The sequence below is a fragment of the Pseudorca crassidens genome, chromosome 16 (assembly GCF_039906515.1).
Source record: "Pseudorca crassidens isolate mPseCra1 chromosome 16, mPseCra1.hap1, whole genome shotgun sequence".
Lineage (NCBI taxonomy): Eukaryota > Metazoa > Chordata > Mammalia > Artiodactyla > Delphinidae > Pseudorca > Pseudorca crassidens.
In genome coordinates, this window is record NC_090311.1 from 41148528 (window position 1) to 41176516 (window position 27989).

The window sequence follows — 27989 nt, forward strand, 5'->3', positions numbered from 1 at the left end:
TTTCTCTTTCAGACTTTTCATCATTAGGGTATAGGAATGCAAGAGATTTCTGTCCATTAATTGTGTATCCTGCTACTTTACCAAATTCATTGATTAGCTCTAGCAGTTTTCTGGTAGGGTCTTTAGGATTCTCTATGTACAGTATCATGGCATCTGCAAACACTGACAGCTTTACTTCTTCTTTTCCTACTTGGATTCTTTTATTTCTTTTGCTTCTCTGACTGCTGTGGCTAATACTTCCAAAACAATGTTGAATAACAGTGGTGAGAGGGGACAACCTTGTCTTGTTACAGATCTTACTGGAAATGGTTTCAGGTTTTCACCATTTAGAACGTTGTTGGATGTGGGTTTGTCATATATGACCTTTATTATGTTGAGATAAATTCCCTCTATGCCTACTTTCTGGAGGGTTTTTATCATAAATGGGTTTTGAATTTTGTCAAAAGCTTTTTCTGCATCTATTGAGATGATCATATGGTTTTTATTCTTCAATTTGTTAATATGGTGTATCACAATGATTGATTTGTGTATACTGAATCCTTGCATTCCTGGAATGAACCTCACTTGATAATGGTGTATAATCCTTTAATGTGCTGTTGGATTCTGTTGGCTAGTATTTTGTTGAGGATTTTTCCATCTATGTTCATCAGTGATACTGGCCTGTAGGTTTTCTTGTGTGACATCTTTGTCTGGTTTTGGTATCAGGTTGATGGTGGCCTTGTAGAAAGAGTTTGGGAGTGTTACTCCCTCTGCTATATTTTGGAAGAGTTTGAGAAGGGTAGGTGTTAGCTTTTCTCTAAATATCTGATAGAAATCACCCGTGAAGCCATCTGGTCCTGGGTTTTTGTTGGAAGGTTTTTAATCACAGTTTCGATTTCAGTGCTTGTGATTGGTCGTTCATATTTTCCGTTTCTTCCTGGTTCAGTCTCAGAAGGTTGTGTTTTCTAAGAATTTGTCCATTTCTTCCAGGTTGTCCATTTTATTGGCATATAGTTGCTTATAGTAATCTCTCATGATCCTTTGTATTTCTGCAGTGTCAGTTGTTACTTCGCCTTTTTCATTTCTAATTCTTTTGAGTCTTCTCCCTTTTTTTCTTGATTAATCTGGTTAATGGTTTATCAATTTTGTTTATCTTCTCAAAGAACCAGCTTTTAGTTTTATTGATCTTTGCTATTGTTTTCTTCATTTCTTTTTCATTTATTTCTGATCGGATCTTTATGATTTCTTTCCTTCTGCTAACTTTGGGGTTTCTTTGTTCTTCTTTATCTAATTGCTTTAGGTGTAAGGTTAGGTTGTTTATTTGAGATGTTTCTTGTTTCTTATGGTAGGATTGTATTGCTATAAACTTCCCTCTTAGAACTGCTTTTGCTGCATCCCATAGGTTTTGGGTCATCATGTTTTCATTGTCATTTGTTTCTAGGTATTTTTTGATTTCCTCTTTGATTTCTTCAGTGATCTCTTGGTTAAGTAGTGTATTGTTTAGCCTCCATGTATTTGTATTTTTTACAGATTTTTTCCTGTAATTGGTATCTAGTCTCATAGCATTGTGGTCAGAAAAGATACTAGATACAGTTTCAATTTTCTTAAATTTACCAAGGCTTGATTTGTGACCCAAGATATGACCTATCATGGAAAATGTTCCATGAGCACTTGAGAAGAAAGTGTATCCTGTTGTTTTTGGATGGAATGTCCTATAAATATCAATTAAGTCCATCTTGTTTAATGTATTATGTAAATATTGTGTTTCCTTATTTATTTTAATTTTAATGATCTGTCTGTTGTTGAAAGTGGGGTGTTAAAACTCCCCTACTATGATTGTGTTACTGTCGATTTCCCCTTTTATGGCTGTTAGCATTTGCCTGATATATTGAGGTGCTCCTATGCTGGGTACATAAATATTTACAATTGTTATATCTTCTTCTTGGATTGATCACTTGATCATTATGTAGTGTCCTTGCTTGTTTCATGTAATAGTCTTTATTTTAAAGTCTATTTTGTCTGATATGAGAATTGCTACCCCAGCTTTCTTTTGATTTCCATTAGCATGGAATATCTTTTTCCATCCCCTCACTTTCATGCTGTACATGTCCCTAGGTCAGAAGTCAGTCTGTTGTAGACAGCATAAATATGGGTCTTGTTTTTGTATCCATTTAGCCAGTCTATGTCTTTTGGTTGGAGCATTTAATCCTTTTACGTTTAAGTTAATTATCGATATGTATGTTCCTATTACCATTTTCTTAATTGTTTCGGGTTTGTTGTTGTACGTCTTTTCCTTCTCTTGTGTTTCCTGCCTAGAGAAGTTCCTTTAGCACTTGTTGTAAAGCTGGCTTGGTGATGCTGAATTCTCTTCCCTCTTGCTCGTCTGTAAAGATTTTAATTTCTCGGTCGAATCAGAATGAAATCCTTGAGGGGTAGAGTAATCTTGGTGGTAGGTTTTCCCCTTTCATCACTTTAAATATGTCTTGCCACTCCCTTCTGGCTTGTAGATCTTCTACTGAAAGATCAGCTGTTAACCTTATGGGGATTCCCTTGTATGTTATTTGTTGTTTTTCCCTTGCTGCTTGTAATATTTTTTTCTTTGTATTTAATTTTTTATAGTTTGACTTGTATGTGTCTTGGCATGTTTCTCCTTGGATTTATCCTGTATGGGACTCTCTGTGCTTCCTGGACTTGATTAACTATTTCCTTTACATATTAGGGAAATTTTCAACTATAATCTCTTCAAATATTTTCTCAGTCCCTCTTTTTTCCTCTTCTCTGGGACCCCTATAATTCCAATGTTGGTGTGTTTAATGTTGTCCCAGAGGTCTCTGAGACTGTCCTCAATTCTTTTCGTTCTTTTTTCTTTATTCTGCCCTGTAGTAGTTATTTCCACTATTTTATCTTCCAGGTCACTTATCCGTTCTTCTGCCTCAGTTATTCTGCTATTGATTCCTTCTAGAGAATTTATAATTTCACTTATTGTGTTGTTCATTATTGTCTGTTTGCTCTTTAGTTTTTCTAGGTCCTTGTTAAACATTTCTTGTATTTTCTCCATTCTATTTCCAAGATTTTAGATCATCTTTACTGTCATTACTCTGAATTCTTCTTCAGGTAGACTGCCTATTTCCTCTTCATTTGTTTGGTCTGGTTGGTTTTTACCTTGCTCCTTCATCTGCTGTATGTTTCTCTGTCTTCTCATTTTTCTTAACTTACTGTGTTTGGGGTCTCCTTTTCTCAGGCTGCAGGTTCATAGTTTCTGTTGTTTTTGGTGTCTGCCCCCAGTGGCTAAGTTTGTTTCAGTGCATTGTGTAGGCTTCCTTGTGGAGGGGACTAGTGCCTGTGTTATAGGCTGGATCTTGTCTTTCTGGTGTTCATGTTCTCATCTGGTGGTGTATTTTGGGGTGTCTGTGACCTTATTATGATTGTAGGCAGCCTCTCTGCTAATGGGTGGTGGTGTGTTCCTGTCTTGCTAGTTGTTTGGCATAGGGTGTCCAGCACTGTAGCTTGCTGGTTGTTGAGTGGAGCTGAGTCTTGGCATTGAGATGGAGATCTCTGGGAGATTTTTGCCGTTTGATATTACATGGAGCTGGGAGGTCTCTGGTGGACCAATGTCCTGAACTCGGCTCTCCCACCTCATAGGCACAGGCCTGACACACAGCCGGAGCACCAAGACCCTGTCATCCACATAGCTCAGAATAAAAGGGAGAAAAAAAGAAAGAAAGTAAGAAAAATAAATAAATGAAATAAAATAAAGTTTTTAAATAAAAAATAATTATTAAAAATGAACAAATTAAAAAAAACAAATATAGGGCTTCCCTGGTGGCGCAGTGGTTGAGAGTCCGCCTGCCGATGCAGGGAACACGGGTTCGTGCCCCCATCCGGGAAGATCCCACATGCTGTGGAGCAGCTGCGCCCGTGAGCCATGGCCACTGAGCCTGCACGTCCGGAGCCTGTGCTCCACAACAGGAGAGGCCACAACAGTGAGGGGCCCGTGTACCGCAAAAAAAAAAAAAAAGAAATACAGAAAGAAGAGAGCAACCAAACCAAAAAACAAATCCACCAATGAAAATAAGCACTAAAAAGTATACTAAAAAAACCCAAAAAAACCTGATAGAAGCCTAGGACAAATGGTAAAAGCAAAGCTACACAGACAGAATCACACACACAAGCATACACATACACACTCACAAAAGGGAAAAAGGAAAAAAATATATATATCGTTGCTCCTAAAGTCTACCACCTCAATTTGGGATGATTCGTTGTCTATTCAGGTATTCCACAGATGCAGGGAACATCAAGTTGATTGTGGAGATTGTATCTGCTGTTCCTGATGCTGCTGGGAGAGATTTCCCTTTCTCTTCTTTGTTCGCACAGCTCCCGGGGTTCAGCTTTGGATTTGGCCCTGCCTCTGCATGTAGGTCGCCATAGGGCGTCTGTTCTTCGCTCAGACAGGACAGGGTTAAAGGAGCAGCTGATTTGGCGGCTCTGGCTCACTCAGGCCGCAGGGACGGAGGGGTACGGATAAAGGGCGTGACTGCGACGGCAGAGGCCAGCATGACATTGCACCAGCCTGAGGCGCGCCTTGTGTTCTCTCGGGGAAGTTGTCCCTGGATCACGGGTCCCTGGCAGTGGCGCGCTGCACAGGCTCCCTGGAGGGGAGGCATGGATAGTGACCTGTGCTCGCACACAGTCTTCTTGGTGGCGGCAGCAGCAGCCTTAGCATCTCATGCCCGTCTCTGGGGTCTGCGCTGTTAGCCGCGACTCGTGCCCATCTCTGGAGCTCCTTTAAGCAGCGCTCTTAATCCCCTCTCCTCGCGCACCACAAAACAAAGAGGCAAGAAAAAGTCTCTTGCCTCATAGGGAGTTTCAGACATTTTCCTGGACTCCCTCCCTGCTAGCTGTTGTGCACTAGCCCCCTTCAGGCTGTGTTCACGCAGCCAACCCCAGTCCTCTCCCTGGGATCTGACCCCCGAAGCCTGAGCCTCAGCTTCCAGCCCCCACCAGACCCAGAGGGGAGCAGACAAGCCTCTCGGGGTGCCCGCCACCCACCATCTCCGCCCGCGAAGGGGCTTCCTAGTGTGTGGAAAACTTCCCTCTTTCACAGCTCCCTCCCACTGGTGCAGGTCCCGTCCCTATCCTTTTGTCTTTTTTTTCTTTTGTACCTACCCAGGTACATGGGGAGTTTCTTGCCTTTTGGGAAGTCTGAGGTCTTCTGCCAGCGTTCAGTAGGTGTTCTGTAGGAGTTGTTCCACATGTAAATGTATTTCTGATGTATCTGTGGGGAGGAAGGTGATCTCCACGTCTTACTCTTCCGCCATCTTGAAGGTCTCCAAAACTGCTTTTTAAATCAACCCTATATATACTATTCTACTTGTTGCAATTCTAAAAGTAGAGAGATTTCCAGTATCAACAGTTTTTCTCCATTTATCAAGACTACTTATTTACTTGCACGTATGTGTGTGAGGTAAGCCAAACAGGTATTTTAGTTGTTGACATATATTTCTCTTTCTACAACGTTCATGAATCTTCAGTGGAAAAATGTACTTTCAGATCATTTTAATCCATTAGGTCTAGTTTAATTTAGCATCTTATAAGACCCAAATATTGGGCTGGGTAGTAAGGTTTCTAGGATCAATATGACACAGTCTCTGCTTTCAAGAAATTTGAGTAAATGGAAACTTTCAATAGACTTTGGTAAGCACTACCAAAAAGTTGTGCACAGTGTGAGATGGGCCATTTAGGACATAGGAAAGTTCGGAAAAAGCTTTTCTGGAAAAGATTATGTTTGACTAAAATTTTCAAGGATGAGCTATCTAAATAAAAAATGGAGAATGAAGAAATGAGGGCAGAGGGCATGAGCAGAGGCAAACAGACATGGGACAGTTCTGAGAACATGCATTAGTAATCTCAAGCAGGTTAGTGTTCCTGGAGGTGAAGTTGTAAAAGCAGTAATGGGAAGTGTGCCTTGTTTGCTGCATTGAGGGTTACTTTCTACTACTGAACTATGTTTGTTAGAGACATCCCCAGCAGTTACATTAAGGATAAGTATGACGTTTGTTAAGATTAATGATAGGATAATGTATTAGGAGGTTGTAACAATAGGTCAGGAGACATATAATGAGAGCCTGACTGTTGTTGTTTTGGAGAGAGGAGAAAATTTGAAAACTATTTGAAGCATGTAAAATTATCAAGATTGGTGATTGACTGGATACGGACAGTGAGGGAGAAAGAGAAGACTGAGATGCCTCTCCAGTTTGGCTTGGGAATAATAAACTGAGAGGCAGAATTCAGGAGAAGAAGCCCTTTCTGAGGAAGATGAAAATAAGGGTTCAATCTTAAACATGTTGAATTTGAGGTGCCTCTAGGACATTCAGGCGGGTTTGTTTTACAGATAAATGTCTATTTGAGGCTGTAGGCTGAAGGAGCAGAAGCAGTTATAGATATAGCTGTGGAAGACATCAGCATCCAAGTGTAATTAAAACAGTGGTTTTTAATGTCCGTGGAATTTCCCCCCAAAATGTATAGAATTAAAACAAATGAGAAGACAGTTCCAATATCCAGAGTTTGTTTTGGAGGTGATGAATATGGTTATTACCCTGACTGTGGTGATGGTAACACAAGTGTACATGTATATTTCCCAACTGAAAGTCACCAAATTGCATACATTAATTATCTGTCCCTTTTTGTATACCAGTTTTACCTCAATAGAAATAGGAGGAAAAGGACCAATACAATATTTTTTAAAGAAGGTTTATGAAGAAACAGATAAAGGGAAGACAGAAAGAATCAGACATGCTTAAACATGAAAACCAGGAGCAAACAGATAGTAGAGTCTCATAAAGGAGAGTGTGAGATCCATCTCAAATGCAGCAGTGAGGTTATTCAGATAAAGATGACATTTAGCAATAAAGAGGTCATGAGTTACTACGGGGTTGAGGATGGATATCATTCATTATGCATCTGGGATTATACAACTGTGAATATTTATACACACACACACATATGCACACGTACATGTATCTATTATAATAGCTGATAGTAAGACTAAAAACTGGCGAAAGGATATATCCCAAGTAAATATTATAAAAATATATGCATAAAATTTTCTAATCTATTTATGAACCACTAATTGAATACCTGAAAGATCACCAAGCTTCAAAAATACTCACAAGCAATAGATAAATCTCCATTATAAATATTTTTAGGTAGCAGCATTAAAATGGACATCATTAAGTTTTCAAATTGTGTGGGTTTCTTTACTTGACTGAGCACAGTTTTTGCATTATATAGTTTGATTTGACAAGAGAACCCATAAAAATCCACACTTGTGGCCCACTTAAAAAAGTGGTATTATAGTTTTAGGCACTGTTGAACATCATGCTGAGCTACAAAAGCTAAATAAAACACCGTAAAGCTCCCCACCTTCATTTCATTTTTAGAACCCCACACAGGGAGACAACAACTACGTTAATCAGAGACAGACCACTGAGGCTCAGATTTATTTTGTTTAATATTAAATTGTATAGTTGAAGGAGATATCAATTTCTTTTTAAAATGGCACCATCACTACCCTTCTAAACACTGCAGTTTACTAATGATTTTAAAACTGCTTTAAGGGTTTAAAACTGAATCACTACCACTTCATCTCAGCTGAGATTTAGCATGCAGATCTCACAATGGGAATACATTTCTGTTTCAGGTTAAATAAATTCAGTCTGTCTTGTTTTAGAACTAGAAGAACATTTTGTTGACTCAGAGCTCTATTTTTGTTACTTAGAGCTAAAAGAAGTCAGTTCAGCATAAGAAATTCTACAAGGTATTAATTGGAAGTTTGCTGGGAAGAGGTTCATTCTGTATTGTATATAATGCTGAGAACCTTTTTTAACCTTAACAGGCAGTGTTGTTTCCAAATATGCCTTCTCTGATGAATCTGTGCACGCATGCATGCCCAGGGCTACTCTGAAAACTGAGATGAAGAACTGAAAAAGTATTCTGGCCCCTAAGAAACTCCTCAAAGAGATGCTATCGTGAAGGCTAGACACCTTTGATATGAGCTCCAAGGTTTCTCTCTGCTGCTGTCCCTTCAGTATCCACTGACCTGAAACATGCACACAGAGTGATGCGCTGAAGCACCTACAGCAGCAAGTGTGCCTAAGTAAAAACACCCTCTCATTCTCCTTGATAAGCTAGACTGTGTTAGAAAAGTACAAAGAAGTTCTCTTGTGACCCTGTATCTAAGACTGTGTTTATTAAAAGATCTTCCTTTATCTTCCCCTCACTCTCCAACCCAGACTCAAGATTGAATCTATGAGACATTAGTTGAGAAAACAAATGAAAATGACACACACCATATTGAAAAAATCACATCATGATTTTTTATCTCCTGTGAAATACTGTGAAGGGTACTGAACAAAACATTACACTGACAAGTAAAGTCCTTTTATTAGTGGCTATTTCATTAGGCCTTCCTGGCCTTCCCCATCTGAACTCAACATGTATTAACCAATTTTCTAGAACTTCTCTAAGCAAATCTTCCATAATTGACAGACAATTGACTTTTTCTCAAATTGCCTTTTCGGCTCAATTATGTCTTGCATCACATCCACCTGGTATATCTATTTCTTTTTTTTTTTTTTTTAACCTAGAATTTTACTAATTTGTTAAGTTACTGAAGATGATACATTTTCCCCATGAATCCTGACAGAGCCACCTTAGTCCTTTGTGGTGTTTTTCATTCCTTTTAGTAAATAATCAGTATGACACATTTGACATTTGACATAGAGACACAATCTATTCTTACTGTGTTTGCTAGATTTTATTCTATATACATCTTTCCCCCAACTATACTGCTACTGCTTGTGTTTTGAGAATACGGAAAAGATTCTCAAATTTAAGTGTGGTATACTATATCTGTGTATAGTAACTTCTACATTAAAAAACAAGTTTAGCCAGACTATTACTCAACCATAAAAAAGAATGAAATAATGCCATTTGCAGCAATATGGATGGACCTAGAGATGATCACACTAAGTGAAGTAAGGCAGAGAACGACAAATATATGATATCTTACAAAACAGAAACAGATCCATAGACATAGAAAACAAGCTATAGTTACCAAAGGGAAAAGGAGGGCAGATAAATTAGGGGTTCGGGATTAACATAAACACACTATTATATCTAAAATAGATAACCAACAAGGTCCTACTGTATAGCACAGGGAACTATACCCAATATTTTGTAATAAACTATAAGGGAAAATGTTATTGAACCCTGACCTCTGGCCACCTCCTAGGGGTAGACAACTGAACTAAGCTGTACCAATTTTTGAATTTGAATGGAGAGACTGAAGCTAGTTGAAGCTGCTACCTTAGTGGCAGTGGCCATGTAGTCCAGTTGCTGAGGCCTCCACAGACTATGGCCCATGGAGACCGCTGCCACCATTATGTCACGAAAGCCGGGGTGGGGGAGAGGTTCGCAGCTGCTTCAAGGCCTGGGCCTGGCCAGTGGGCGGCCCTGGCGAGGGCTCTGGAGCTCTGCAGGACACAGCCCTCAGCCTGTCCCTGGGCCCCCAGCTCACCCAGTGGCCTAAGGCTGCAGGGCCTGGAGGGCCCTGGGGAGAAGGTCTCCATCTGCCTCTCACCGCATTCTGCCCAGAAGACCACAACGAGGCTGACTGAGCGGGACCTCTAACCACGCGAAGGGTCACGTGTTAATGGTCATATATAATACTAATGGCTGTGTGCCCACTCTGCCCGTATTACAAAAATAATCTGAGAATATATATATGCATAACCATATCACTTTACTGTATACCTGAAACTAACGCAACATTGTAAATCAACTATACTTCAAATTTTTTTAAGTTCATTTTTAATATGCTAATAAAACTTTTGGCTCTGTATAATCCAGAAATATTGCTTCAGAAGTATTACCTAGTAAGTAAAGTTTGATACTACAACACTACCTTAATAAATAAAAAGGAAATACACGGTTCCTTCAGCATTTGAATTCAAATATTGGTTTACTCGTACTAAAACGTCATTAGAACAAAAACGCGAAGTTGGTAACTCAAATTGAATACAACAACTAACCATACATATTTTGGTTTTAAGTGTGTCTTAATAGCTTTTGGTGACAGTTAAAATTAAATTTTGTAAGTAGAGCATGAGTCATTTAGTGAAATTAATGTATTATATAGTTATCATTAGGTAGCAATAGGAGACCATTGTGATGCATCGAACTTCCATTCTATGAACTGGAACTGTGCTGAATCAGTGGGATACGACTGCTTCGGATGTTTTCCTTCTCCTTTGTACTTTCAAACTCATTTTGGTTTTTATGAAAACATGTTATTGCCTAAAGACCAGGACAATTATTCCTTTATCAAACTGTGAGTGCTAACGTCTATATTTCAATTTTTAATGCTGAGAAATTATAGAGAATGTTTCTCATCAAATTTAAGAACCAGCAGACAATAAATAAAAGTTAATGCTGTAATTCTTTCAAAGACAAAGAATCACTAGGAAAAGTGGCAAAGATAGGTTAAGAGAAAGGAAAAATAAAACTAAAACTCAATCAGCATGCTAATGTCTATGTATGTGTTATGACCTGCATATTCCCTATGGGTTTTATGTCTCCAATGCTAAGTAAATTAAAAGAAATGGGAAAGATAATTTTCCTAAATTTCCAATACCTCTTTATTTTATCTGAATACTTGATAGATATAATTAAAATAATTTTCAGTTGTCATCAAAGTGGCATCCTAGAGTGACAACTGTAATATAATTTAACTATCATTATGATTAAACTATTACATTAGTTCAAGTTTTTTTTTTTTTCCGAAAACAAGTTTTATTTGGGAAGAGTTTCTAATTGTTAAAGCTGCAAGCAAGTTACCTTCACAAGTATAGTTCTACAGACCTAGTAGTTTCAGAGATCCCAGTGTTCAAAGGTACACCTCAAAATTAATAACAAAAACACACCCACGGCGAAAGGGGAGAGCTGTTAGACTGGTTTGGAATGTACAGCCATGGATTTCAGCTGGGCTATTATAATTGCCTTCTAATTCAGCTTTCTGGATTTATAATCTTCCATTACAATCTACTTAGCAGCAATCTTTATAAAATAAAAATCTAATGATACCAGCACCTCAGACCCTCTAAAGGTCCCCCCAGCACCTTCTACAAAGAGAAACATTTATGATGTGGCACATCTTATTTAATGTAATTATGACATGTCACATGCTGTCATTTGTCTATGCTTTTATCCATGCAATCAACTTTCCTTAGACAGTTTCTAACCCCTTTCAACTTCCTTCTCACCAGTATTCATACTTCATGAATCAGCTTCAACATTGCCCCCTTTCTCTGTTTTCAGAACATGCCCCTCTTACAGATTTAATCACCTTCTTTGCTTGGTGTAACAGAAACTGTCAGTGCCCCATGCATGTCCCTCAGAGCATGTATAGTTTATGGCCAACTTCCAACTGCTAGTAACTGCAGTCTCACTGAAAGCCCTTATATCAGAATTGCAGAGAGCTGGATGCTTGCTTGGAGGTAGGAAGTGCTGAAAATGTGCCCTCAGCCACAGCATCGCTGACCAAGAACTCTCAAGTGTTAGTGTGTGAATTTACCAGTTCCATCACTTTTCAGGATCATTAATTCTGGGGAATGTATTTTGTGTCACTTCCCAGAATTTGCCCTTCAGATTAAGCTCCATTTCTCTTAAGGACAGCTGGTGAACTGCAATCCCTTTATTGTCTGCCTTCTCTTCTCTGCATCACTTCCTCACTTCCCTATTAGTATTACTTTAACTTCCCAGAAAAACTATTTATACCTGACTCTTTTGTTGCCAGGTTTTTTCTTGTAGAATCTACAGTAAAACTTTTGATACCAGAGGTACTGTGTGGGGTTCTGGAGTTGAATGTCTTGCTGGCCACATGGCATCAAGACCACTTGGCATGTTGTAACAGAATAATTACAAGACTCTCTCTTGTGGTGAATTGGGATGCTAAAAAGGTATAAGGGGATGTATATTTTATCAATTTCTCCAGGATTTGAGAAAGATAGTGACAATGATAATGACAATGACTATAGAGTTAACAGTTGTTGCAAGTATTGTCAGTGCTCTCAGGAAAAAAACTGATGAGCTCAAGCTCAAGTCAGAGGGGTCTCGCTGACAGCATTTAAAGAAACCCTCCTCTTTTAAAGCCAGAGAGAGGATTGAACTGAAAAACAGACCCTTCGTTTGATTGTAATAGTAGTTGAATTGTAGAGAAGATTTACTGCAAAGCACCAGCAAACCTCTTATTTAAAATTCCAGGCCTTAACAGGAAAGATGTAGGACCCTGAAACCTGGACTTGAGGTACCAGGTTGACTCACTCTTGCTGGAGGATTCTTTCCTTGCCTGGAGGCCACATAGATGCATCATCTGAGGTCAACACTTCAAGATATATGTACATTCCTCAAAAATTTCCCTCATCTTATGGTTTCTAGACCACTATGTTCAAGACCAGGCATGGCCTAATTGAAAAAAGTATTGTCTCTGATTTAAGAAAAATGGGATTATTCATGAAAAGAGTAACAGAAACTGGCTAATATTTCCAGTTAGGAATTAAGAGAGCATGCCTAGAAATGAATGTTGAGTATGTTGGACAGGGATGCAACTGAAATATAAGGTACACAGGAGATGCTAAAGATATGTTTACACAAGCAAATGACATTACACCTAAGCATTTGTGTTTTGAGGTATGTGTTTCCAAATTTATGCTTAATGGTATAGATAATTACATACTTCTCTAAAAATATTTTATTGTAATTCCAGAAAGTAAAAATATATATTAAATAAGAAAATAATGCTCTCAAATGAATCAGTGTTTAAATTATACAATGGTCATAAAATATAAATCAACGAACTTAACTTAAATCCATATGGACACAATATGATTTATAAAAAAAAAAAAATCTTGAAGGTTATCCAGCACAGTGATCAACAATGAATGCACTTTATTACCATCTTGTCTTATACCCAAGTGATTTTGCTTATTGCTTTCAGATAATTCTGATGCTCTATCATTTAACACATGGCATTAGCTAAATCTCTTTTCAAATTAAAAGGTAAGAAAATTACTCACTTTTAAAAAATACATTTAAGATACACATAAATACTCCACTTACCCATATTCGACCCACAAACGCATTGGCTTCTTCTTCCACCACTGATAGATTTCTGAGCAGATAGGGATCAAACACTGGATCATTGTCATTGACATCTGTCACCACCACATTTACCGTGGCAGTTGAGGTCTTAAAGAAAAAAAAAATAGGGGGGGGATTAGATGTGAGAGGAGTTATTTTTATTTCGATGTCAGTTAATTAGTCATACTGGCATTTGTCTATCTGAAAGTCATCTCACTACTATTCCTATTCCTTAGCTTTCCAAAAAAGACAAGAAAAAAAAAGAGGAATCTCGCAATTTTCAAACACCTCAAAAAACAGATGGAAAAAACAAATGATATTAAAGGGCAAACATCTTCTTGAAAATGTCAAATATTTCCTGGAGGCTTACTTTTAAAAAGTGTTTTACCTTTATCTTGTTCACATTTTGTGGGTGGTAGGTTTTTGTTTATAGACACTTGTACCCCTTTTTCTCTGAAATGTAACATTTCTGCAGTTTTTACCACTTATATGTTGTACTGTTTAAAAATATAACTAGCACACTATAAAATAGCGTGGTATGTCAAATGGGTATTTTCAGGTAAGCAAATACTACCAGAAAATAATATATTAGTAATTTTCTAGGTTCACATCTAAACCAAGAGTTTGAGGACCATACACCACTAATCATAAAACACACACACACACACACACAACCTTTTGGTTATACAGCTTAAGGAAATGGTAAGTGGGTAATCCTACCAGTAGTACGTGCTACCTGGTTAAAAGGTAAAATCCCTAGCCTGCTGCAACTCGAGAACATAATGTAGGTCAATGACTTTTGCATAATCAAGGAACGTCTTCATACATGACTCAAGCTGGAAAATGCTCTGTCTAATCAAAGCCTGAGTACAGCACATGCCCTCCACCCAGCTCTGTCACAGTGAGGGGCAGATCACAGAAGGTTGAGAGAAAATTAGAGAACAAAAGTATTCTTGGCTGGAAAATGAAAAATCCATTATGCTATGATATTAAATATTTAATAACATGCAAATAAAAAGTAGGAGGAAAAGCAGGATGGTACCGTCATGAGAGAATTACTTAACTTTCTTTTTAAAAAAGACAAACAGGATTTGTCCTAATCTGTAAGTGACATGGGGTGAGAGGCTAAAAAGCTGAGCATAAAGAAGTGACTTAGAGGAAGTGAACCTGAAGAAATTTTGCAGCGTTCATGGTCCCGAGGGGTCAAAAACTGGACTTCCTAGCTACTAAGGAGGAGAAGTCCTGGTAAACACCCCATCCTTTTCTGTTGCAAAATCAAGGAACATCTTCATACGTGACACAAGCTGGAAACTGCTCTGTCTAATCAAAGACTGAATATAGCACATGCTTTCTTGGGATCACTGAAGTTCTATACTCTATGAGTAATGCTGCATAAGGTCTAGACCAGGCCTTACTCAGATTAAAACTCAATAGTCAAGGGCTTCCCTGGTGGCGCAGTGGTTGAGAGTCCGACTACCAATGCAGGGGACATGGGTTCGTCCCCTGGTCTGGGAAGATCCCATATGCCGCAGAGTGGCTAGGCCCGTGAGCCATGGCCGCTAAGCCTGCGTGTCCAGAGCCTGTGCTCCGCAACGGGAGAGGCCACAACAGTGAGAGGCCCGCGTACCACAAAAGAAAAAAGAAAAAAAAAAAACTCAATAGTCAAATTTTGGTTGGATTAAGGTGATCTGTCCTTATTTTAACAGACATATATTAAATCTTCTTTTGAGCAATATAATTTTATTCCAAGCCTTTATAATTTTTCATATATAATGTCTAGTGGTCATTAAAAATATTACCAGGCATAGCAGAGAATTCTTGGGTATTGATAATGGCTTATTTCTTTATTTGTGTACTAGCTACATTGATGGGCTTATTTTGTGAAAATTTATACAGCTATTCAGTATGATTTGTATATATTTCTGTATTTAAAACTCCCAATAAAATTTTATTTAAAGAAATGTCAAAGACAAGCAGAACAGTGTTGTTTAGTCAAAGCCGGGAAACAACCTAAATGCCCACCAATAGTAGATGTTTATATAATAGATTGTGTTTTTGCACATAATGGAATAACATGTGATACTAAGAATGTACAGACTACATTCACCTCAATGAATTTCATGAATGTAAGGCTGAGTGTACGAAGTCAGACACAACACAGTACACACTACATGATTCCAAATATATAAATTTCAAAGATTGGCAGAAATACTCCATTGTGATAGAAGTCAGGATAGGGATGACTTTTGTGAAGAAGGTAGAGTAGAAACTGGCATGATTGTAAGGCTGGGCTTCTGGAGTGCTAATTAATTTCTGTTTCTTGTTCTGAATAGTGATCATACAAGTATTTTCACTATGTGAAAATTCATTAAGCTGCACAGTTATGGTTTGTGCACTCTTCTGTGTGCATCTCTCCATGAAATCATTTAAAGAATGCATGCACATCAACATACGCTTGTGTGTAGATATATATGGATATGTATAAATTTAAATGTCATCTGATTAGATGAAGTACAAGTCATGTTATTTTCTCCTTTTAACTTTTATATATTTTCCAAATTTTCTCTAAGAGAGCTACATTGCTTTAATAACAAAAATCAGTTTAACAAATGTTATTTCTTTAAAAGTTGTGTTAGAGTTAAAGCTAGTAAAAAGATTTAAAGCTAGTAAAAAGATGTGCCTTTATAGTAGCAGTAGTTCCCAATTTGCCTGAGGGTGAAGGAGACATTAAAATGGACAGCTGGGAGCCAAAATCTAAGAGTAGCCATGCTAGAGTTTGCTGACCTTCCTTCTAAATGCTTGCATAAAGTGCCAGCCTATCTGTATTTCCCTTACTGGTGTCCATCCTATTCTTTAAAATTCCCATTCTTGACACTATGGAGTGGGATGATTTCAGCCTATACTGGGTCCTCAAAGGCTGTGGTCTGTAACTGGGTGGTATAGATGAGAACTGGATCACTAGGTGAACTAAGAAGTAAATAACAAATCCACCATTCCTGTGCTAATAGGGGCTGAAATTTATAGACCATATAGATGTATTTATCCATATCTTAGAGATAGTATATGAAATAAAGAATATCCATTTCTCTGGCAGAAATGTAAAGTAATAAACACACAGAGAATAACTTCCAGCTTATATATTTCTTGTAAAGCGGTCTGAAGATCACTTGCATCAGAATCACTTGGATTATCATTAAAAATGCAGATTTCTGGGCTACACATTAGAACTATTGACTCTATTCTGCAATATTCAAATTATATCTTTGCAATTTGTTTCACATAAATTGCTGGTAATCCTTTTATTTAAGAAAAGTCCATGCACCTGTGTTCTTATTAAATACCTTTCTTAAAACCTGTGATTATTAAGGCTAAACGGTTAATTTTACTATAATTCTACAAAGGACATAAGTTTAAATATTTAGATAAGAAAAGTGCTATCAAAATATGAGACTATTATTATTTTGTAATTACTTTCTTCTCCAACACCCCACTGTATGTGCACATGTATAAGTCGATCCCTAAAATTATATAAATGATGAAACTAACTGAAGAAGCTTTTGTTTGAAATCTAAATGTTTCTTTCCCTAGTGACATTCTCAGTACAAACTTTTGAAAATGAAACATATTTGCTTAAAAGGATCATAATTTTAAAGCTGAATGAGACCTTATTCATTCTTAAAGAAAGAAAAATTGAGGGAACTAGAAATGCTAAGTGACCTGGCCAAGGAGAATTGAAATTAACAAGTAAATAACTGAAAGAAAAAAAAAAAAAAAAAAGCTCTAGAAAGAACTAAGCCACTAATGTTAGCCCAGAACTTATTTTCAGTTTTTTATGTGGCCAAAGCCATAATTAGTAGACTGAAACTATGCCAGATAGCTTAATATGCTATTTCTTTCCCATCTTTACTGTTGTCTAAGAAATCTTACTTTTAAGGCCAGAGGTAAAAGGTGCTAGCTAATAATACTTCCATTAATTTCTGATTCATCATGTGACCTATCTCAAATGGTTGACCTAAAACCTCCTTATTAATTTTACTTCACTCTAATTATACCCCTTACTCCATGCTTAGTAATTCCCTCTTTTCCTTAGAATTTTCCCCCTCAGTTATTTCCTAGCCAAATTACACATTAAACTTTCATCATAAGTCAAGTTCTCAATTATTTTCTTCTTGAGATTCTCACTGACTTCTTTACATATATCTTATACAGGCACACTATATTAATTAAGGGGATTGCATATGTAAAAAGTAATCTTAGATTTTATTTTTATTGACTTGCCTAATCTCTAAGTGCCTTCTCTTGGCCTCACTATTTACTAAAACTGCTTTGTATATTTTATTTTCCACATATAGCTGTTTACCTAATGTTTGAAAAGTGGCAAATAGCTTATTATGGGCAGATTGTTTACCAAATTTAAGTAATTATCCTTATCTATTTTTCTAATTTTTAATTAAGATGATAAAACTGTCTAGTATCAATTTTGTATGGTAAATTTTCTACAGCAATCCTCCTCAAAAAGCGTGAGGAGAGCATTATATACCCCCATCCAGTCTATTTTTTGATCAAAGAAGTCATTTCAAGTAAACTGGAGATATATTGCTATTTGAATTGGGTGAGTCTTCTAGACACTTATACTGAATTTGAAATTATTTCTAGAGAAAAGTGCTTAGTTGGCCCATATGCGCTAGACTAAAGACAAAAGCTACTTTGTGGCATAGAAATGGTGAAAAAAACAGTCTAATGAAGCACTGCTAATGAATGCATTGTTACAGTGCTTAAAAATCAGAATAGTGGTAGTTGTGGATGGGTAGATTGAAGAATACAATCAAATGATTTTAAAACACACCTACATAACTAAACAATTTATTTTTAATACTAATTTTTAGGTACAGAGGAAATAAAATTTATCTTCTCTAGAATTATGGGCCCTTTTAAACCATTTCAATCATCAAGGATTAGTCAAGATTCCGAGCGCCGCTTACAAATAACCTGTAGAATCAGTCAACTTGGTTTCCTAAGTGATTCAAGGTATTTATGCACAAATTCCCTTCCCTCCACTGTCCCCCACCCTCAAAAAAGTGACTTTAAAGGAAATAGATTCCAACATAGTAAAACTGCCAGAACTGCCAGTGCTGTGCTGGTGCTGGACACAATGAAATACTTCTTAGACTAAGTTAGATTTCATTTTCCCCATAAATTAGGTAAGAGAGCAAATTCCACGTATCTATTCTGTCAAGTCAAAGTTGCAGCTCCATAACAAATTCAGAATATAGGTTCATTGATTAAAAGAGCCCATTGGAGGGCTTCCCTGGTGGCGCAGTAGTTGAGAGCCCGCCTGCCGATGCAGGGGACAGGGGTTCGTGCCCCGGTCCGGGAAGATCCCACATGCCGCGGAGCGGCTAGGCCCGTGAGCCATGGCCGCTGAGCCTGCGCATCCGGAGCCTGTGCTCCGCAATGGGAGAGGCCACAACAGTGAGAGGCCCGGGTACCGCAAAAGAGCCCATTGGAGAAAAAAGCACTTTGAGTAATTTTAAGTAGTTGCTCCAAATGAAAAAGAGATTAATTCATGAATTCATGACTGTAATAAATTGTTTTAGAGTGTAAACTACAAGGTTCTCTCAGTTTCTTTAGGACTATTTTTAAAACCCTTTCCCAAAGAGAGTACTCACCCCATCTGGCCTGCCATCATTAGCAGTGACGATCAGAATGTAGCGATCAGTGCTTTCCCTGTCCAGTGCTTTCCCTAAGGTTAGAATCCCAGTACTAGTGACAGAGAAAACAAACAAACAAATGAGACAGAAAAAGATATTATGTCACAGGGAGTCTTTCTACTATTGTGAACTACTTTTGATAGTTTTTCTTTTTTTTTTTCCTTTCAGCAAACATAGCTTGAGTATTTAAGATGAACGATTCTAGGATTCATGCTGAAAATTGAAAAAGGCTTTTAAGGCTGTTGAGCCTCTTAGCAATAATGAAAAATTGCCAAACTGAATGAGATAAGTGAGGTGATTCTGTAGCTTCCAAGGAAAAAAAAACAAAACAAACTATGCTCAATTCATTACAGGAAGAAAGATATCTATCTTGTTTGTGATGATTTCAAAGGTAAAAGAGTCCATTAATCTTTAGCAGTTTCATAATGCTTTGAGTAAAAAAGTGATTTCTTTAATCTATATCACCACTCCCATTCATTGTCACATATGTGACCACTACGGAAATGAAAACATCTAAATTTCATCTTTGATTAAACTATAGAGACTAAAATTTTTCTTCTTTCCAAATTTCAAAATAACTGAGTCTTACTGTAGAAAATTAGAAAATATACAGTGGAATATTAAAACTTTCATAGATATTATGGGTTTTTTAATATTTCTTTGTATTCTCTATTATAACCATATTTAAATACATTATAATTGCTTTCAAAAGAGCACTCAGGCTGCATATTTTACATTATTTTCAAGATAATATAATTTTATGAACATTCGTTCTCTCATTTTACAATTTATAAAAACAAACTCTTTTGTGGATACACTAACAATTTTACCATCTTGTTATTCTCTTGAAATTTAGATATTTCTTAAGTATTATGTATAATGGGAGATGAACAGCCTTTGGGAAAATTCTCATACTTAGAATACTTTTAATACTAATTCTTAACCTTTTCACTGTTTAGAATACATACTTTCAGATATTTAAGCTTTTATTCTCCCATGTAACTTGTTTTTATAACACTTTGGTCGCTTATTATGTTCTCTAAAACAAGTTCTACATTTATGTCTTAGATATTACAATCTGATGTTGTACATGGCATTTTAATTAAGGTCTAACAAGTATCTACTGTGAAGGAGAGGTTACATTAATTTAACAAAACATTAAAATATTTATCAAGTATAAAAGCATAATTTGTTTCTGATAGATAAAAGGCTTTCATTTTAATGCAAGTGCTTTTGTTGTTATAGTGGAATTTAAGCAATCCGCACCGCATATGGTAGTTGAGTACAGAGAGTCAATGCCAAGGAATCAAAATCAGAGTCACAGTCACTCTGTTTTATTTTATTGTTGTTATTGATACGGACTAAAAAAAAAGTTCTAAACATATGGTATGACTATGAAAAACTGACTTTGCTCCTTGTACATTTTAAAATGTTTTGTCCAAATAGCTGAAAACCAATTCCCAGAGTAGTTTGTAACAATCAAATTTGGATCAACCTCCCATACTGCAGATGGTTCAGATAACCCCATTCTAAAATGACATTCAAAGAGAAAAGTAAATCATTGATTGCTTCTGAGACTTATTCACAAGTAACTTAAGAAATCTGAAAATCTATCCATAGTAAAATGAAAGAAAGAAGAAAATTCAGTTATTGTTTTCCATTTTTCTCCTCAGTTTAAGCTTCGACTCTATATTATGCCTTGTATATTAAATTAGAAAATCACTAGAAATTTATACTGTATTAGAATTTAGAGCCATATTATACCTAAATAGCTTATTTTTCATAGTCTGGTAATTATTATGGAAATAGTTCTTTGCTTAAGATGACGTGTGCCTTGTAAGATGATGTGTGCCAATGTCGTAGACAGACAGGATATTTGGGAAATAGAAAAAGAGAGAAAAAATAGGTGCTGTCTTTTGGTATTCATAGCTGAAAGATTAGCTTATGAGTACACACAAGCATCCTTCCACAAAATTCCAGAAATAACTGGAAAGGAGGACTCTTGCTACCAGTTGAATGGAAGCTATAGAGCAGTATACATTAGGCTGCATTTAGAAATGCAGTAAATCTTATCAGTCCATATACTAAAAATACATAAGAATGACTCCTGATAAAACATCAATAATAGTGCTACTTAAATTTTACATAATTGAAAATATATTGCACAGGAGGGATGTCAGTGAAAATGGTGACGTAAACAGCTTGAAGAGGTGGTCTCTCCACAGAAGCATCGAAAAATGAAGCAGGAAGAATCAGAAACAACTTTGATAGGACAATGGAAAACAGTCAAAGGTTGACAGCACCCAAATGAAGGTAGAATTAAGAAAAAGGCAACTTAAAAATTGTAGTAAAGATTTGTTCCATTTTTACTTGTCCTTGTCCCAGCCCTTTCTGGCTTAGAGTAGTCTTAAAGATGGTGGTCAACATTCCCAGTGTGCTACTCTGGTCCTTGTTTCTGGAGGCAGCGAAACTATCCTTATTCACAAAGAATTGTGTTTATCTATTCCAACTGGTCTGGAGGCTGCCTGAAGGAATAATACATGGTTTTTGTCTTGTTTTGCCTAACTCAGAATTCACTCAAGGTGGAAAAGCAGTGGGTATTCCTGGAAAACAGTGTAAGTCAGGGAGCAACCTGCAGCCATCTGAAGCAATAGTTTATGTTTGAGGCATTCAGTGGAACACCAAAAGCCTGGCAGGAAAAACTGGGTACAGAGTTTCTTGGGAAATTAGGGCATTCAAAAGTGCCCATGTATACTGGTGAATAGAATTGAGAGTCCAGAAATGAATCCATACGTCTGTGGCCAGTTGATTTTCAGCAAGAATGCCAAGATCATTCAATAGGGAAAGAATAATCTCTTCAACGAACAGTGCTGGGGCAATTGGAGATCTACATGCAAAAGAACGTAATTGGATTATCTCATACCATATACAAAATTTAACTCAAAATGGATCAAAAATCTATATGTAAGTACTGAAACCATAAAACTCTTAGACAAAAGCATAGGGATAAATCTTTATGATTTGGGGTTTGATAATGTATTCTTAAATATGATAACAACAGCATGAACAGCACAAAGAAAAATAGGGCTTCCCTGGTGGCGCAGTGGTTAGGAATCTGCCTAACAATGCAGGGGACACGTGTTCCAGCCCTGGTCCAGGAAGATCCCACATGCCGCGGAGAAACTAAGCCCATGTGCTACAACTACTGAGCCTGCGCTCTAGAGCCTGTGAGCCACAACTACTGAAGCCCGCGTGCCACAACTACTATAGCCCGTGCGCCTAGAGCCCATGCTCCACAACAAGAGAAGCCACCGCAATGAGAAGCCTGCACACTGCAACAAAGAGTAGCCCCCCGCTCGCCGCAACTAGAGAAGCCCGTGCACAGCAACAAAGACCCAACACAGCCAAAAATAAATAAAATAAATTTTAAAAAAGTAAATAAATAAACAGAATAGCAAATGTATTTAAAAAAATAGATATATTGATCTTCCTCAAATTAAAATTTTTTTGTGCATCAAAGTACAGTATCAAGAAAGTAAAAAAAACCCTACAAAATGGGAGAAAATATTTGCAAATCATATATCTAAATAAGGGTCTGGTTCTCCAAATATATAAAGGACTCCATACAACTCAACAGCAAAAAGGACAAACAACCCAATAAAAAATTGGCAAAGAATAGATACTTCTCCAAAGAAGATATACAAATGGCAAATTAGCACATGAAAACATGCTCAACATCATTAGTCATCAGGGGAATACACATCAAAGCTACAATGAAATAGTACTTCATACTCACTAGAATAATTAACAAAACAGATGGGAAAATAATGTGTTGATGAAAACACGGAGGTATTGAAACAGTTGTACATTGCTGGTGGGAATGTAAAACGGTTCAATCACTATGGAAAACAGTTTGGCAGTTCCTCAAAAAGTAAATGATTACAATGTGACCCAGCAATTCCAATTCTGGGTATACATTCAAAAGAATTGAAAACAGGTGCTTAAATACATGTATATTTGTGTGTGCTTAAATACATGTATCTATGTGTGTCTGTATGTGTGTGGATATTAGCAGTATCCACAATGACCAAAACAGAAAAACAGCCCAAATTTCCATCAATGTATGAATGGATAAACAAACTGCTGTGTACACATGTAACAGAACATTATGCAGTTATAAAAAGGAAAGAAGTACTGAGATATGCTTCAACATGGAAGAACTCTGAAACATTAGGCTAAGTGAAAAAAGCCAGACACAAAAGGTCACATACTGTGTCATTCTATTTATAGGAAATATCCAAAATAAATAAATCCATAGAGGCAGAACACAACTTGGTGGTTGTCAGTGGTGGAGGGGAAGGGCAAGTAGGGAGTAACTGCTTAACCGAGTTGTGTTTCCTTTTGGAATGATGACGATGTTCCTGAACTAGATAGAACTGATAGTCATACAACATTGTGAGTCTACTAAATGCCACTGAATTGTTGACTTTAAAATGGTTAATTTTATGCTATGTGAATTTAACCTCAATTATATTAATTATATTGCACAGAATTCCCTCACCAAACACTGAGGCTATATTCCTGAAATGTATTGTGATTGACAAAATCAAGCTCTTTTATACAATGAGTTGGTTTGCCAAACCATAAAAATGGTGTTCAAAAGTTGTTTAAACAATGTAGATAAAAAGTAGTGGAGGGTATCTACTTCCAAACAAACCAACCTTCTATTTAAGTGTTCATTTTCCCAAATTGCATCATTTATTAGGAAATATTGCAGCAGCATAATTATGCACTGAAAGAGATTATCTCACAGGTTTCATGCTTTGTATTCTTCCATTAATCTTTTTCAATACCTTCTACTGATTGTGATTAACATCATTTATACTTACAAGTGTCTGAGTCTTTGGCAGATTTATCATGCTGATTTGGGCATCATTTTTCAGGCCTTAAAATGATATTTAGAGAGGGTAAAATATACCTCAAAATGTATGATTGCTTCTAGTTTGATATGGCATTCCATGTTGAACAGTAATTAGTGATTAACAAACACAGACCAATAGAAAGAGTTAGATATTGGTAGACATTTAGGTAAGTTGATGGAGGCATGAACCAGCTGTGTGAGAAGGGTGATCTGAGCATATATTTTGAGAGTAGAGCTTACAGAAAAATATGCATATCATCTTTCTTACATGTTAATCTTCAGTGTAGCTCAAACTGATATGAAAAACATAAGCTTTAAATTTAGTGTCAAAATTAATTTAGTCACATAGAGAGAAATAAAAATGCCAGTGAAGATATAAAATTTTCAAATAAAGTTCTAACAAGGGGCAGAAATAACTCTGAGGTTCTTTTGTTTAGCACTTAGCCTTTAAGTGTTACATCACATGCCTTATGCTACAATGATGACATCAATAAGAATTCCTCAATTTCCTGCAATAAATAACAAATATTTTGCCATAATACTTGCAGAGGAAGTTTCCTTACATCTTGCTTAAATATTTACTTATAAATGAATGTTTGCTGAATAAATATTTGCTGAATCATATGCAACTATTAGCACAGACATAAAAAGTTATTAAAATAATGCATTACACTACAGAACCATAAAGATCTGGCCGTTTAATACATAACATTAACTGATTTACATAATGAATGATTGTGATCTTTAAGGAACAAGCATTTTTCTTTAAAGAATAAGTTTCTTTCCTGGCCATATGACTAATCCAATTCATTAAAATGTCATACAGTGTGACAGAAAGAGAAAAACAAATACCGTATGCTAACACATATATATGGAATCAAAAAAAATAAAGGGTCTGATGAACCTAGGGGCAGGACAGGAATAAAGACACAGACATAAAGAATAGACTTGCGGATGTGGGGAGGGGGAAGGGTAAGCTGGGACGAAGTGAGAGAGTAGCATTGACATATATACACTACCAAATGTAAAATAGATAGCTAGTGGGAAGCAGCTGCATAGCACAGGGAGATCAGCTAGGTGCTTTGTGACCACCTAAAGGGGTGGAATAGGGAGGGTGGGAAGGAGACCCAAGAGGGAGTTGATATGGGGATATATATACACATATAGCTGATTCACTTTGTTATACAGCAGAAACTAACACAACATTGTAAAGAAATTATACTCCAATAAAGATGTTAAAAAAAAATAAAGCTATGACACTGAAAAAAAATGAATATAACAATTCAACACTTGGTAAATCCACACTAGCACTGAAATGAATATTCATTACAACTAATATTTTTTAAAGAATTATAAAAATGTTTTGGTATATTTGTATTTCAATGGAAAAAAAGGTAAGGTAATGAATGGTATTGTAATGATTATTGTTAAAATTGGCATTATAGCATAAAATAATATTTAATGTAAACAATAAGCAAGTACTTTTTTTGTTGTTTTAAGAAGAAAAATGTAACCAAAATCACTATTTATATGAACTGAAGCATGTGATAAGACAGAACATGATTTCTTTTCTATTATTTTTTGAGAGAGCATCTGAATTATTCAAATCCTTAAAACTTACATAGAAGTGGTGATGCAAATTTGCACAAGTATCTCAGAAGTTTCAAAGAGGGAAGGGATTAAAATATCAATATTTCCCCCATTTCAAATGTGTTGAAATATATTGCTAAGGGTCTAGCCTAGCCTATAATTATCAATGGGAACAACAGCAATAAAGTGGCTGAAATAAAATTACCATAAGATAAAAGGCAATGAGCGCAGTGTACTGGACCCTGTATGATCATCAACAGAGACCATACAATCATCACAGAGTCCTGCCCTACTCTAGCTGTCTACTCTAGGAAGCTGTCTACTCTAGGAAGTCCTGCCCTACTCTAGCTGTCTACTCTAGGAAGAAGTTTGCATTTAAGGATATTTCTGTCTGTTTAGGTCAATTCAGACAAAGAGGATGCTGCATTGACATCTTTCACACTTTAAAGAACCTCTGTAACCAACTAGGTGTGTCTGTTCGGTTTCAAAAGCATAAATTAGAGAGTAGTAGACAAACACTTGCTAGGGTAGCAGCACGAGTGAGAATGTCTTTGATAAAACTGGTAGCTCATTAGATTTCACAACCAGCAGTTTTAAAATCCTTCAGCATCAAGAGAAAAACAGATAAACACAGGAATGGAAATCTTTAACAGAGAAAGTAAGACCAGGGCAGGTGAAAACTTCACTGTTTTCTTATTTTTATCAGTTTTATTAACATATAATTCACATATCATTGAATTCACCCATTTAAAGTGTACAATTCAATAAATTTTATCATATTTTCAGAGTAGTTCAACCATCACCACAATCAATTTTAGAATATTTTCACCACTGTACCCATTAGCAGTCATTCCCTATTCTCTGTCAGCCTCCAGCCTCAGGCAACCAATAGTCTACTTTCTGTCTCTATAGATTGGCCTATTCTGGACATTTAATACAAATGGGATCAAACCAAATGTGGTCTTTTGTGAATGATTTCTTTCATTTAGTATGTTTTCAAGGTTCATGCATGTTTCAGTACTTATTCTCCTTTATTGCTGAATAATATTCCACTGTATGGATACACATTTTGTTAATTCATTTCATCTGTAGACAGACATTTGGGTTGTTTTCCACATTTTGCCATTGTAAATAATTCTGTTATAAACATTTCTGTGCCACTTTTTACGTGAACATAACGTTTTCATTTCTCTTGAATAGACACGAGTGGAACTGCTGAGTTATATGGTAACTCTATGTTTAACATTTAGAGGAAATGAGAAATAGTATTCCAGAGTGTACATTTTACATTCCTACCAGAAATATATGAGAATTCTGATATTTCCACATCTTTACCCATGTATGCTATTTCCTTTGTTTTTCATTATAGCTATTATAAGAGGATGTGAAGTGGTATTTCATGATTGTAATTTGATTTCCCTAATGACTAGTGATTATGAGCATATTTCCACATGCTTATTGGCCATTCATATATCTTCGAAGAAATGTCTATTTAAATTTTGTTCATTTTTACTTAGATTATTTATCTGCTTATTTTTGAGATATACTAGTTCTTTACATATTCTTCATATATTTAAAATATTTTCTTTCAGTCTATGGGGTTGTCTTTCACTTTCTTGATGGTGCCATTTGAATCACATTTTTTCAAATTTTGATGAGGTGCAACTTATTAGTCTTTTTTCTTAATCACTTTTGCTTTTTGTATCATATCTAAGAAATCATTGCCTAACCCAAATCATGATTTACATCTGTATTTTCTTCTTCATTATATAGTTTAATCTCTTATATTTAGGTCTGTGATTCACTTTGAGTTAATTTTTACAGACGGTGTGAGGTAAAGACCCAATTTCATTCCTTTGCATGCTGTCTCAGCTTCATTTATTGAAAAGATTATTCTTTCCTAATTAGATTGTCTTGGCCTTTTTTTTTTTTGGAAATCAATGGACCATAAATATTAGGGGTTATTTTTGGATTCTTAAGTTTATCCTAGTAATCCAGACATCTATTTTTATACCAGTACCACACAGTCCTGATTACTGTTAAAGTGTCCCTTTTACAAAGTTTTCTTTCTTTAAGAATGATTGTAAATTATAATTACTTATGATTAGTATGTACCTACGGGGGAAAATTCAAAATAGTAAATCTCTCCATTTTTTAAATGGAAGTTTATTCATCTGTGAAATCTAAAAATCTGGGAAATACTGTATCCAGGCACACAAACTCATGGCTGTACCACCCTCGTCAATGCAAAGTTGCACGTGTTTTTTTCTTACAAGATCAAGTGACCACACAGGGTTCTCTTGATTTGGCATTGTGTACCACATGTTCCTGAGACTGAAGCAGAGCCTGGCTATTTGTCAAATTTTTCACTTTATACTCATGGGCTACATTTAGATTTCCATCCTTTTAGGGAGTAAAACCACTCAGGACCACACAGAAAACATCAGAGAGATAGCAAGAACATCTCTTTGACAGCCAGCCACACGTAAAAACAGAGCGGCTACTTTGCTGTTGAAGAAGAGAAACAAAGCTAATGTCAATGCCTTCTTTAATGCCTGCTGTCAGTTTCCTCAATAGTTAAGACTGAC

The 27989-nt window shown here is 36.4% G+C and overlaps 1 protein-coding gene across 1 annotated transcript in view; it reads right to left on the reverse strand.

Moving 5' to 3' along the window:
* Positions 1 to 27989, reverse strand: part of PCDH15 (protocadherin related 15) — a 1039293-nt gene that overhangs the window by 208426 nt on the left and 802878 nt on the right. The window contains exons 19-20 of the mRNA XM_067710150.1: positions 18849 to 18942; positions 13159 to 13287 (exon numbers count right to left, since the gene is read on the reverse strand). Coding sequence (XP_067566251.1) covers positions 13159 to 13287; positions 18849 to 18942 — 223 coding nt within the window. The remainder of the gene's footprint in view (positions 1 to 13158; positions 13288 to 18848; positions 18943 to 27989) is intronic.